General features: G+C 44.0%; 1 protein-coding gene across 2 annotated transcripts in view; it reads left to right on the top strand.

Moving 5' to 3' along the window:
- The window catches only part of ACTN4 (actinin alpha 4), a 104,879-nt gene that overhangs the window by 79,608 nt on the left and 11,065 nt on the right, over positions 1-14,206 (top strand). For both annotated transcript variants that reach the window (XM_082263716.1, XM_082263715.1), the window contains exons 11-16: positions 540-687; positions 6,125-6,275; positions 9,040-9,148; positions 9,257-9,397; positions 12,031-12,213; positions 12,303-12,437. In XM_082263716.1, coding sequence (XP_082119842.1) covers positions 540-687; positions 6,125-6,275; positions 9,040-9,148; positions 9,257-9,397; positions 12,031-12,213; positions 12,303-12,437 — 867 coding nt within the window. The remainder of the gene's footprint in view (positions 1-539; positions 688-6,124; positions 6,276-9,039; positions 9,149-9,256; positions 9,398-12,030; positions 12,214-12,302; positions 12,438-14,206) is intronic.

Genomic DNA, 14,206 nt, shown 5'->3' with positions numbered 1-14,206 from the left:
CCAGTGCTGTCTTGCAGGTTTGCCATTTTGAAGAAAACTTTTGTCAAAACAGCTCTTTAAAGCAGCATATTCGCCTACTGAAACCGCTAAATGCAATGTGGTATAGCACTTGGGTACCACTACATTCTATGAGACCTAAAAGTAATGTACGTGGTCTTGTGACCTGCCCATCTCTTCTGTGCTGTAAGGCTGCATAAACATGGTGGTAATGCTTTATAGAGTTCTGAGGACTGCCACTGACCACCCTTCAACTATTGGTGAACCTGCAGATTGGACTGTTGGTGAATGTTACTACACTGGTGTGCTACTTTGACTTGTCCCCTCATACAAGCCCGCAGCTACAGAGCAGGTAGCCCAGGGAAGTCTGACTTTCAGCTAGCATATGACAACTAAGTATAAAGGCATATTTAAGTAATAATGCTGGCTGAACTGGAAAAAAAATGAAATGTAAAAGGTGTTTGCCTTGAGAAAACTTTTAAAACTCTAGAATATTGTAGCGTAGCATTAATGTGAATTTTTTACTTCTTCCATGTTTACAGGACATTAACAATGGCTGGCAGCATTTGGAGCAGGCAGAAAAGGGTTATGAGGAATGGCTCCTAAATGAGATTCGTAGGTTGGAGAGGTTGGACCACTTGGCTGAGAAGTTCCGACAGAAAGCCTCTATTCATGAAAGTTGGACTGAAGGTGGGTGCTCTTGATCAGCCAGAAGCATAAAGCATATGATTGCTGCCAACTACAAGGGCCCTCAAATTGTGTGGCTTAGGAGTCTTTCTGGATTCCTTTAACAATTCAGCTGGTGCTTAGTGCCTGGCTACTGTATCTAGACACTGTCTACATTATACAACTCCTAGGCATTAAAACAAATCAAGGCTGTCTAATTTTATATTTTCAACTGATGTTGGTTTATTTATTTATTTTTTTTTTAATTTATAAATGGCTTTCATATTTGACTTTTATCTCTGCCTCTTCCCATCCCTGCTTGTGGCTCACTAATGATAAAGGTTGGTGAATTCAATTTCAATAGACATCTGTGTAGGAATCCCCTTAGATGTCTGTGAAATCTCCGCCCGAAGTCAGACTAAAAATGCCAGTTTGAAATCATACGAGTTTAGCTGAACTCTCATAATTTCAAACCCGCCTCAGTGTGAACCTAGGCTGAATTGTGAAAAAACACAGGAGTACAACAAGGAATTACAAGGTAACACTGGAAGAGAAAATGAAAACCTCAAACAGATGGTGTCCTTGGTGAACGTTGAACTTTACTATTACTAACCACTTACTATGCTGCTGTGTTTAAGGAAGGTCTGTATGGAGGAAAATGTGAAAACTACCCTGGCTTTCTTTAATGATAATGCTAATTGCTTGGCTGTCATGCTGATCCACTTTGATGTCCAGAGTCACTTGCCCAGAAAAAGTATATACTGAAGATCTGATTTTACAGCACACTTGTGCAGGATCTGTTACTTTGTTTTTTATGCCAGAGTCAGCACAATTGCTTGCAATTCTCCGGGGTCAGTACTGGTAGTTAGTCTTCATCAGACTCCGTTTTTAGCATTAAAAAAAATGTAGTTCATGGAGTGGCTTTGTCTAGGCTGAGAGGTAATCAGTCATGCAGGAGATATTAGCTAGTCACAAGGTGGGGAGGCTGTACCAGAGACTGACCTGTGCCAGACACTTGTGAATGCAGTTGGACCATCACATGCACCAGGATTTGTGTCCGAATATCCATCTAGGAAGTATCCTGACCCTGGATGATGCAGGAACAAAGATGGCTTTATCTTTCTGGAAAGAAAATCAGATTAGACAACCTGTTGCTGGCCAAACCAAATATCTGATTCTAGGTCTACTTTGAGGCCCCTGTCAATTTGTACTCTTGTCCTCAGTGGTGAGTATTCCCCTTTCTGTACTAGGATGGGGTCAGAGTGGGAAATCCTAAAAATGGAACAGAGGGCGCACAGGCCTAGTGCATTATCCTCGCTAAAAATCTTAAATATATAGAATACTAAAATGCTCACAAAATTACACTTGGTTTACAAACAAGCAGCTTTCCATCTACGGTATGGTATGTAGCATGACTGATGGCATGTCCTGCAGCATCACGTGCAATCCGTCATGCTACATGCCGTACTGTAGATGGAAAGCTGCTGTTTGTAAAGCTGTAAAACAAGTGTACTTTTTGTGAGTATTTTTTTTGTATTCTATGTATATTAAAGATTTTTATCAAGGATAATGCACTAGGCCTGTGCACCCTCTGTTCCATTTTTATGATTTCAATGACATCCCCAGTCTATTGAGGGCAGCAAGGCGCTACTTATTAGGGATGCACCGATCCGATATTCGGATCGGATATCGGCCCCCGATACGGGTAAAATAGCTGGATCGGGGGATCGGTAAAATTAACAGATCCACGGGCCGATCCGGTTTTGCTCTTTATAGCTTGTGGGGGAGCAGAGAACGGCTGTCAAAGAAAAAAAAAAAGAGCCTCATGCAAATGCCTTTCAACTCTCCCAGTTAACTGCTTCAGATCCGCGCTATAGCCGAAGTACGGCTGCAGCGCGGATTCGAATTTCCGGGAGGCCGTCTTTAAACGGCCTCCCAGAAACAGGCTCCCTGCGCGCTCCCGCGAGCGCTCATCGGGGAAAATCTGTGTCGGCCGTGTCCCTTGGACACAGCCAATCACAGATTGTGGTAAATGGCCAATCACAGCGGCCATTTACCACGTGATCGGCCCATGCAATGAGAGATGATCTCATATGTAAACATATGAGATCATCTCTCATCGCCAGCTCTCCTTCCTCACACAGAGACTGCAGTGTGAGGAAGGAGCAGAGCCGATCAGCCGTTCGGGGACACAGACAAATGTAATCGGGGGAAATGATCACCAGTGCCCTGATTACAACAGAGGTAAATAAAATACAATGTGCCCCCCATCAGTGCCCATAGTGCTGCCAGTCAGTGCCTGCTCATCTAGGCACTGATGAGCACTGACTGGCAGCACTATGGGCACTGAGTGTGGGCACTGATGGTGCTCATCAGTGCCACCCATCAGTGCCGCCTCTCAGTGCCCATCGTGCCCAGCAGTGCCAACTCTCAGTGCTCATCAGTGCGGCATATTAGTACCTCCTCATCAGTGCCCATAAGTGCCACCTCATCAGCGCCCATCAATGCCGCCTCATCAGCGCACATCAGTGAAGGAGAAAAATTTATTTTCAAAATTTACTGACAGAAAATAAGAAACTTTTTTTTTTTTTCAATATTTTCTGTCTTTTTTCTTTTTTTTTGTAAGAAATAAAAAACCCAGAGATGATTAAATACCACCAAAATAAAGCTCTATTTGTGTGAAAAAAATGATAAAAATGTCATATGGGTACAGTGTAGCATGACCGCGCAATTGTCATTCAAATTGTGAGAGCGCTGAAAGCTGAAAATTGGCCTGGATAGGAAGGGGGTGAAAGTGCCTGGTAGGCAAGTGGTTAAGTAAACACAATGATTACAATGTATCTTTTCGTTCCTTCTGCCGGAGGAGGGAAGTTTAACCTCTTAAAGACTAAACCCATGACATTTTAGATTTTGAATGCACAATGTTATAAGATATCTACCGATAATGATCCGGAAGTATTATTTTGTTATAAGCTCACAAAACAGTACTTCCGGATCGGACTCGGGATCGGCGATTTCACAAAGCAAAGGATCAGAATTGGGACCAAAAAAGTCAGATCGGTGCATCCCTACTACCTATCCAGATTTGCCAGAACAAAAGCCTAGACAAGCACCTCTTTTGGGCCCACCTTCAAGCCCAGGAGATTTTTGTTTCTCAGAGTGGGAAATGTTAGTACCTCTGTCAGGTTCTTTACTGCTGTGGGTAATGTCTTTCCTTGTGATACCCATTCCCCCTCATTTCATTTGGTAGTAGTTGCCGTAAGACACATCTGTTGAGGAACTGCCAATACCATTCACATTCCAGTTGGTATTTTCATGTCAAGATAGAAAATTAAAAGCAAATGTCTGTTTAAGGGATTTGCATTCCTTGACTGGACTTGACTTTGATCTCACTGGTGGTTAATTATGAATCCTCTTGCAATACCTTTTTACATTCTAGTGTTTGGAAGAAATATTGTGTTTGAGGCCAACAATTAGTGTGGAGATTTTCTCCTTTGAGAGCACAGAATGGCTAATTTTTATTCTTGCTAAGCACCAAGGCTAGCTTTTTCTTGTCAATTGAGAGGCACAGTAAGTCCAAAACCTTTGGGTTATACTGCTGCCTACAGGTAAAAGGTACATTGGCCAGGGCAGGTTAAATTTTCTCTTTCAGCATGCCTCAGTTTTTTTAGTATCTCTTTAGGACGGCAGTGTCTTTTCTTCATCCGTGCTGTTGTAAAGACTAGCCTTTGGATTTTTCTAGCTACTTTTTTTTTTTCTTCTTTAGTCAAGATTAATTGTTTTTCAGGTGACCCGGAGCGAGAAGATGGAGGCAAGTATAATTTTAGGGTGGAACTCCACTTTAAGCAACAGGCAGTCCCCTGTTTCCTGTTTTTGATGGTCCTGTTGGCATCTGTTTGCTGTGTTGCCCACCCCTCAGTTGGGACTACTTTTGGATGGTGCTGTGTCCCTAAATGGATGCGAGTTTAATGGATTCCATTCAGAGGCATAGGTCCCACTCCTCTGTGAAAATCCATCAGGCACTAGATGAGCTGTTAAGTCCTTCCTTGTCCTTCTTTTGTTTTATAAGTTTTATACTTTGCAATGTATTTAAAGGCTTGGGCAAGCTGTACCCTAAAATATAATGTACTTTGTAGTAAGAGCTCCATTATTGCCAGGTACACAGACAAATCTAGAGATTACCACCGGCATTGCGAGAAACAAAACGCATTTGGAAAACTTCAGTTTTTGTTCGTTTTTACAGACCAACCAAGAATACAGAGGAACTGCAAAAGAGCAAATCTGCTTTTTGCCTGTTGGCAGATCAGATTCTTTCCATATGAATTTTCTGCTAATTTTTTTTTTTTTTTTGGAATGTTATATAGCAGAATGTGGAAATCAAATACCACCAAAAGAAAGCTCTATTTGGGGAAAAAAGGACATCAATTTTATTTCGGTACAGTGTTGCATGGCCGCGCAATTTTCCGTTAAAGTAACGCAGTGCTGTATCGCAAAAAATGCCCTGGTCATTAAGGGGGCAAATCCTCTTGTCCAGAACTGGTTAAAATACAGTAATGCACTTTCTAATCCTGCTTTGCACATGCTCAGTTGCTCTCCAGCTTTTGGCACTGGGCCGAAATTGTAGAGGCTGATCTGTTGGCAGCCTAAAGATTTAACTACTGCTCAGGGGATCTGGGCTTCGGAAAAATGGCGGCCTGCAGCAAGAAGAAATAGTAACTACACAATTTACAGCATGCACTCATTTTGGTAGCATAATTATTAATGTTGAATGTATGTTCCTTGCTAAAGAACATTGTTTTTATAAGGCACAATCTTGAGCTGCCATAAGACCTCCTACAATGCACTAATGGGCATTAATGCATGTATGGCCAGGAAGTGTGCACAGGTATTTGTAAAGGCCCATACACACGTAGCGATTGTCAACCGTAAATATTCGGCCACCGTCCGATCGACCAATTGTCGGCTTGTTAGTATGATGCTTCTGACAACCGACTGCGACTTTTCGGCCGAACAGAATCTGGCTTGCAGACTTTAAAATTTTTGTTGGCCGTCACCAGAACGGCCGATTGTTCGCCAGTCAGTACAGAATTCGGCCGACAAACAGCAGATTAGCAAGACTGGGCATGCTCAGAATAGAAAAAACACACGGAAAGTTAACCATCACATGACATCACTTCTGCAGTCGGCTGTTGTTGGCCGACAAAATTAGTGTGCAGCCTTTAGCACTTTTCAGCCGACAGGACAGCACCGGACAAAAGTCGGCCGAATGATCAGTACGTGTGTACGGGGCTTAACAGTTTGCTGTGTCAGGGGATATGGTAAGCAGGTTGGGTGCCTAATTTTATTTTTTTACCTGTTCACCTTTTACCGGTTTAAACAAAAAAAAGTTTGATTTTCCTGAGTATCCATGATAGATGGATAATTTTTTAGTACTCTACCTCACAGGTATTTATTTCAACAGGCAAGGAGACCTTGTTGAAGCAGAAGGACTACGAAACAGCTACCCTTGCAGATATCAAGGCTCTGATCCGAAAACATGAGGCCTTCGAGAGTGACCTGGCAGCCCACCAGGATAGAGTGGAGCAAATTGCTGCCATTGCACAAGAGCTGAAGTGAGTGATCTTTTATTCCTTATGTACAATAGTGGAGAGACTGCAGGTCTTGTGTAATAAGGACTAAAGATGACTGCCTATACCTGCCCACTCTTACATTGATGACATTTTCATATATTTCAGGATTCATAGCTTCACTGAGGTGATAACATTCCCTCGCTGTATCTTTTCATCTAAGTTTTATAGAACCCAATACAGCTAATTTATCAGGTTCCACCTCCTGTCTCCAAAGCATTTTAAATTGGCCACTCATCACAAAAGACCAATAGGGATACAGGAAGAGGTGGGCCAAGCTCCACTTAATTTTCTTAAAGTGATACTAAGCATGCAATATTGCCATCATCCAGCCACTGTATTTAATATAAAAACTCATAAGTACTTTAATCCTTGTTCGGCGTTCACATGTTTCCCAAGTCTTTCCTGTCCTCAGGGAAAGTTCTGAGGAAGGAGTTTCTAGTATGTGTATTTATTACTTGTATAACGCTGTCAATTTGCACAGCATTTTACACATATACATACATATATATATATATAATATATATATATATATATAATATTTTACATTTACATCAGTCTTCGCCTTCAAGGAACTTAGTCTAAAGTCCCTATTTCACATTCATACAAACTAGGGCCAATTTAGACAGGAGCCCAGTTACCTACCAGCATGTCTTTCCAGTGTGGGAGGAAACCCATGCAGGCACAGGAAGAGCACGCAAACTCTAGGCAGGTAGTGTCGTCATGATTTGAAACCATGACCCTAATGCTGGATAATTTGGATGCAGTGGTCACCCCAGTCTGGCCAGCGAGCGCTTGCACACCTCAGCTCCCAGCTAGATCGGCCGCGACATAGCCCCACTGGATGGTGGGCTGACCTTGCGAGTTAAACGCCTTGCCTGGTTGCATATGACCGGGTCACAGCCCAAGTCGCAGTGTTCCTTCTGGCCGACAGCCCCCACATTTCGATGGTGAGGGGTTCTGTCTGAAGCGGTACCCAAATGGTTCCTGGTATAGTGAGTAGCTGCCCCCCCCCCCCTACAGGGTTTTGGGATGGGTGTGGGCCCCTCCATGGTACAGTCCTACCCCTCATTCTCGTCAGGCGCGCCCCCTTCATTTACCTATGCTGGGGCTAAGTGGCTTGTCTGGTCCGGTCCGCCAGAATGGGGGCAGGGCGCCATGTTGGTAATGGGGGGGTTGTGCGCCGCAGGCGACTAGACTTTCTGCTGGTTGTGCGCAGGGGGAGGCTGTACCTGGTGGGGGCTCCTGCCAGGGCCCCCCATCTTGCCTGGGCCTCTTTGAGGCCCAGGGATCCCTCCAGGGTCCCTGAGATCCTTGTGGTGCCACCATTTTCTTGTAGCCGGTGTGCTCAATGCACGGCGGCCATGTTTGTGTAGTCAGGCTGCAATTTTTCAGTGGTTTGCCATTAAAAATAGCAGCGGCCATGACAGTAGAGCGGCCATGGGCGGCGATTTCAGCGGTGGAAGCCCTTCCTTTATCCCCTGGTGCTGACTCCTGGATCCTTTTTGTTTCCTGATCGCTGCTCATGCAGTGCAGATTCTCCTGGGGGCTGCGGTGCCTGGTTTCTGTGGGGGGTGGTGAGTCTGGAGTCCTCTCTGCTGAGGATCCATTGGTGCTTTGTGACTGGTAACCGGGTGGTGCTGCTACAGCGGTTGGGGTTGTCCCTTAGCAGTGTGTTACACTTTTTTGTGGGGTCCCCATGGTGACTCATGGAGTCTTTGGAGCAGATCTCCCCACCTGATCCCCTCTCTGGGGCTGCGGGGCCCTCCCGGCCCCATCCATCCATCCATTGATGCACTGACGGCACCACTGGAGTCCTTTGTATCCTGGGTGGAGGTGGCTTCTGGGCGACGGGCAGGCATAAAGCACCCCGCCTTCCCCTGCCTCATCTGTCTCATCAGATCCTGAAAGACCTTTTACTTCGTCAGCAGGGTCACATGACCCAACGGATACGGGGGAGGAGCCTGCTTAAGCTTCAGTTTGGGTGCTGCTGCTACCTGCTACTCCCTAGATCATCTAGAGCATTCTCCTCTCAGTGCTGTGGTTTCTCCTGCCAATCCTTGTCAGCAGGAGGAACCACAGGACCAGCAGGGGACTCACAGAAGTGTCAGCCCTTGTATATGGAGCACTTCAAGAGAGCAAAGTTTAACATCTTGCCAAAGAGCTACATACTCCTTTGATAGGAGGCTGCTGCTGTAAATTCCCTCACCTGTCCATCAAAATAGCTTGTGGAGCAATTTGATATGCTAATTTTGTTTACGAAAACTGAGTTTTCCTTTAAGCTTGATGATTCATTGGGTAGTGAAGGAAAGAGGACAACGCCAGCAATTTGCTCCTGTGTTTATATCATGACAGGGTCTCTTTAATCATCTGTGGAATTTGGGACCTTGTTGCCTGATGTTCATCATAACTATTCCATGGCAAAGCTCAGGAAATGCAGTTGATACATGTTGTGTTCTTTGCTGCTTGCAAAAGGTGTGTGTACATAAACACACAGTGCCCTCTTTGTTCATGGCTCTCTCTCACCATCATTAGAGACATTCCAAGCAGCGAGTTTCACAACTTCCACATTTCCAGGCTTGCCATGGCTGCAGTGAATAGCATCTTTTATTCCACTGACACGTGTAAAGGTTTAGTCAGGGGTGTACATGTGGGTGTGAAGAGTCTTTCCAGGGAATACTTCTTTAAAAAGGGGGGAAAAAAAGTGGTTTCTGTGCAGCTGCTAAATATATTTTTTCTGTTTTTCCAGTGAACTCGACTATTATGACTCTCCCAGTGTAAACGCACGTTGCCAAACGATCTGTGACCAGTGGGATGTCCTGGGGTCACTGACACACCTCAGACGAGAAGCCTTAGAGGTGAGGGCAGTGGAACTGCCTCCATATCCCCCCCCCCCCCCCCCCCTCCTATTCAGATGATTCAGTCTTCCATAAGGGGATATTGATTGACCTGCCTTTTTTCTCCAGCAAACAGAAAAGCATTTGGAGACCATTGACCAGATGAACCTGGAGTATGCCAAGAGGGCGGCGCCATTTAATAACTGGATGGAGGGGGCCATGGAGGATCTGCAGGACATGTTTATTGTACACACCGTTGAAGAAGTTGATGTAAGTGCCTCCCCCCAGTCCCGTAAAAGTTGTTTGACACTCCTGGGTATTCCCATACTCCCTATTGGTTGGGATTAAAGGTCCTAAATGGAGGCTCAGAAGCCAGTGGGATAAGCTGGACTCTTTCACAGGATAAATTGTGACTTGAATATGTAACTTAAGCTACCCATATTTCTACCCTTTTTTTTTTTTCTTTTTTTGGTAACTATTGTGCTTAAAGCCGTTGTAAACCTCAGTCATGAAATCCGAACAAAGCACCTAAATCTATAGTGTTTACGTGTAGTAGTATTATTATTATTATTATACAGGATTTACAGTGGGTACAGAAAGTATTCAGACCCCTCTTAAATTTTTCACTCTTTGTTATATTGCAGCCATTTGCTAAAATCATTTAGGTTCATTCTTCTTCCTCATGAATGTACACATAGCACCCCATACTGACAGAAAAACACAGAATTGTTGGCATTGTTGCAGATTTATTAAAAAAGAAAAACTGAAATATCACATGGTCCTAAGTATTCAGACCCTTTGCTCAGTATTTAGTAGAAGCCCCCTTTTGATCTAATACAGCCAGGAGTCTTTTTGGGAAAGATGCAACAAGTCTTTCACACCTGGATTTGGGGATCCTCTGCCATTCCTCCTTGCAGATCCTCTCCAGTTCTGTCAGGTTGGATGGTAAACGTTGGTGTTCAGCCATTTTTAGGTCTCTCCAGAGATGCTCAATTGGGTTTAAGTCAGGGCTCTGGCTGGGCCATTCAAGAACAGTCACGGAGTTGTTGTGAAGCCACTCCTTCGTTATTTTAGCTGTGTGCTTAGGGTCATTGTCTTGTTGGAAGGTAAACCTTCGGCCCAGCCTGAGGTCCAGAGCACTCTGGAGAAGGTTTTTGTCCAGGATATCCCTGTACTTGGCCGCATTCATCTTTCCCTCGATTGCAACCAGTCGTCCTGTCCCTGCAGCTGAAAAACACCCCCAACAGCATGATGCTGCCACCACCATGCTTCACTGTTGGGACTGTATTGGACAGGTGATGAGCAGTGCCTGGTTTTCTCCACACATACCGCTTAGAATTAAGGCCAAAAAGTTCTATTTTGGTCTCATCAGACCAGAGAATCTTACTTCTCACCATCTTGGAGTCCTTCAGGTGTTTTTTTTTTAGCAAACTCCATGCAGGCTTTCATGTGTCTTACACTGAGGAGAGGCTTCCGTCGGGCCACTCTGCCATAAAGCCCCGACTGGTGGAGGGCTGCAGTGATGGTTGACTTTCTACAACTTTCTCCCATCTCCTGACTGCATCTCTGGAGCTCAGCCACAGTGATCTTTGGGTTCTCCTTTACCTCTCTCACCAAGGCTCTTCTCCCCCGATAGCTCAGTTTGGCTGGACGGCCAGCTCTAGGAAGGGTTCTGGTCGTCCCAAACGTCTTCCATTTGAGGATTATGGAGGCCACTGTGCTCTTAGGAACCTTAAGTGCAGCAGAAATATTTTTGTAACCTTGGCCAGATCTGTGCCTTGCCACAATTGTCTCTGAGCTCTTCAGGCAGTTCCTTTGACCTCATGATTCTCATTTGCTCTGACATGCATTGTGATCTGGAAGGTCTTATATAGACAGGTGTGTGGCTTTCCTAATCAAGTCCAATCAGTATAATCAAACGCAGCTGGACTCAAATGAAGGTGTAGAACCATCTCAAGGATGATCAGAAGAAATGGAAAGCACCTGAGTTAAATATGAGTGTCACAGCAAAGGGTCTGAATACTTAGGACCATGTGATATTTCAGTTTTTCTTTTTTAATAAATCTGCAACAATGTCAACAATTCTGCGTTTTTCTGTCAGTATGGGGTGCTATGTGTACATTCATGAGGAAGAAGAATGAACTTAAATGATTTTAGCAAATGGCTGCAATATAACAAAGAGTGAAAAATTTAAGGGGGTCTGAATACTTTCCGTACCCACTGTATATAGCGCCAACAGTTTGCGCAGCGCTTTACAGTGTGGGGGAAGACAATACAGTTACAGTACAATTCAATACAGGAGGAATCAGAGGGCCCTGCTAGTTAGAGCTTACAATCTAGAAATGTCTCCAAAGATCTGAGTGTCCTATTTCTCTCTGGTGCTTCTTTTCTCTGTCAGCATGTCTCTTATGACAAGTTATCCCAACACATGAGATAACATTGAATGGGGGAGGGAGCTCTGCACACAGCTGTCTATTCAAAACACAGCTCTGCATTGTTCCTGTGCTGTGTGTGAAGGGGGTGGGGATGTCCCTTTCCTCCAATCAGCTTTCATACACTGTACAAGAGCTTTAACTGCAGCTTCTTGCCCCCTCCTCTGTGCTACTGACATGCAGAAGGATTTTATCTAAATTCAGCACTTTTGAATGGATGTAAAAAAGAAAAGACTGCAGATAAACAAGTAAAACTTATGTCGGAGGATTTGTTTCATCTCTGTATCATCTGAGGCCAGTCACTTCACTGGGTACATGTGAGGGTTTATAACCACTTGAATTGTCAGGGCTTTTTTCATGGTGTATTTTTTTCTTAGTGTTGCGCATTTCACTGCCAGGTTTATTAACCTATTATTCTACTTGAGGGAGTTGTGCGGGCCATTAAGAGAAAACCTGTTTTGTGCATTACAGGGCCTAATCACAGCCCATGGCCAGTTTAAGTCCACTCTGCCAGATGCAGACCGAGAGAGAGAAGCCATTCTTGACATCCAGCGGCAGGTCCAAAAGATTGCCGATTATAACCACATTAAGTTAACCGGTGGAAACCCCTACACCACAGTTACGCCAGACATCATTAATTTCAAATGGGAGAAGGTAGGTGACTACAAAACGATGAGCGCAAAGTCACCTGAGTACAGTACTCGATTCTAATGAAGGAATTGTTTGTTTTTCAATTTCGCCAGGTACAACAGCTTGTCCCCAAGAGAGACAATGCTTTGAAGACAGAGCAAGACAAGCAACAGTCCAACGAGCGCTTGCGTCTGGAGTTCGCTAGCTTAGCTAATGTGGAGGGACCATGGATCCAGAGCAAGATGGAGGTATGCAGTGACATAGTGTTGGCTTCACTGCTTTCTTTCCTTTCTAAAGAGAAAATACTCCATTGTTTTAGCTAGTCAGACCTTATTTGACATCCTGTGTTTAGCTAGTCAGACCTCATTTGACATCATGTGTTCAAAGTCCAATGGGTGGTGTAAGTCTGTAAACACAAGAACAACACTACCATCTAGTGTAGAGGACTGGAACTGCAAGATGGTTCCTAATTTGTATGTAGATAATGAAGGTAATGTATTCGTGTTTTCTTTATAAAAAAAATACAATTTGTGTGTTTTTTTTTTTTTATCTTTATCCTGGAAAGCTGTTAAACATGTAGCAGTTTGGAGGCTCTCTTGGTTCTGATCTGTTCTCAACTTCTAGCTCTGTTGCCAACCTTACATGAGTAATACTATCCCCAAAAGTCACTTTCCTGTGTGTTCCGCTTATTTACTCTGATGAATCCACTGCTTGACACTAGTCTTCACTTTATTCTTTCTTTTGAGCCTACTCTTACAGTTCAAATCAAGTGACTGGTTTAGTTGTTAGGCTGTGGGGTCCTATCATCAGCTAATAAATTATGCAATGTAAACCCACCATGCCCTCCCCACCTTCTCGCCTGACTAGTGTTAATGCCCTTTCTCTGCATTCCCTCATGTCCCCTTCTTGTTAAACTTATAGAAGGACAGTGTTGTGTGCCAGTGTTTACGGACTTCGGTTTCTTTTTCACTGGCGTAATTGCAAGCATTTTACAAATTTTGCCTGTGTGCTATGCTAAGAAGCAGGCAAGTGAGTATTCTGTGCATTACAGCAATCCAGCATCAATGCAGTGGTTTAACCACTTAAGCCCCGGAGGATTTTCCTGCTAAAAGACCAGGGGGTATTTTGCGATTCGGCACTGCGTGAATTTAACGGACAATTGCGCGGTCGTGCGACGCTGTACCTAAACAAATTTGACGTCCTTTTTTTCCAACAAACAGAGCTTTCTTTTGGTGGTATTTGATCACCTGTGCGATTTTTACTTTTTGCGCTATAAACAAAAAAAGAGCGTAAATTTTGCAAAAATAGCAATATTTTTCACATTTTTTTATATGAAATTCCCCAAAAAAAATTTAAAAATCAAAATTTTTTAACATTTTCGGCCAATTTGTTTTATCCTACCTATGTTTGGTAAAAAAAATTGCAAAAAGCGTATCTTTATTGGTTTGCGCAAACGTTATCGCGTTTACTAACAAAGGGAAAGATTTTTGTCATTTTTGTTGGTTTTTTTTTTTAACGCGTAATGGCGGCGATCTGCGATTTTTTTTTTTGCGGTACTGCGACATTGCGGCGGACAGATCGGACCCTTGACTGACATTTTTGGGGTTACCAGTGCCATTTCTACAGTAATCAGTGCTATATATATATATATATATATATATATATATATATATATATATATATATATATATATATATATGCACTGTTACTGTAAAAATACACTGGTAGTGAAGGGGTTAACTTTATTTGGGAGGGAGGGGCTGTGTGTGTCCCTAGGGGCGTGCTTTCTACTGTGATTGGCTGTGGCTTGAGCTGTAAGGACACTGATCAACGGATCTACATAGTAGATCCATGTGATCAGTGTCTTTACACCGAGGAGAATGACAGGTGGCTTGTTTACACAAGCCGCCTGACTTTCTCCCTCTCCCCCGCCGATCGCCGAGTGACCGGCGGACATCGGGTCCGCCAGTCACACGCGCGGGGGGGGGGTCCGTGACCACGCGGGAGCAGGAGCGCG

Source organism: Pelophylax lessonae, assembly GCF_965119305.1.
Source record: "Pelophylax lessonae genome assembly, chromosome: 7".
In the NCBI taxonomy this organism is placed as follows: domain Eukaryota; kingdom Metazoa; phylum Chordata; class Amphibia; order Anura; family Ranidae; genus Pelophylax; species Pelophylax lessonae.
This window is presented reverse-complemented; position numbering and strand designations above follow the sequence as displayed.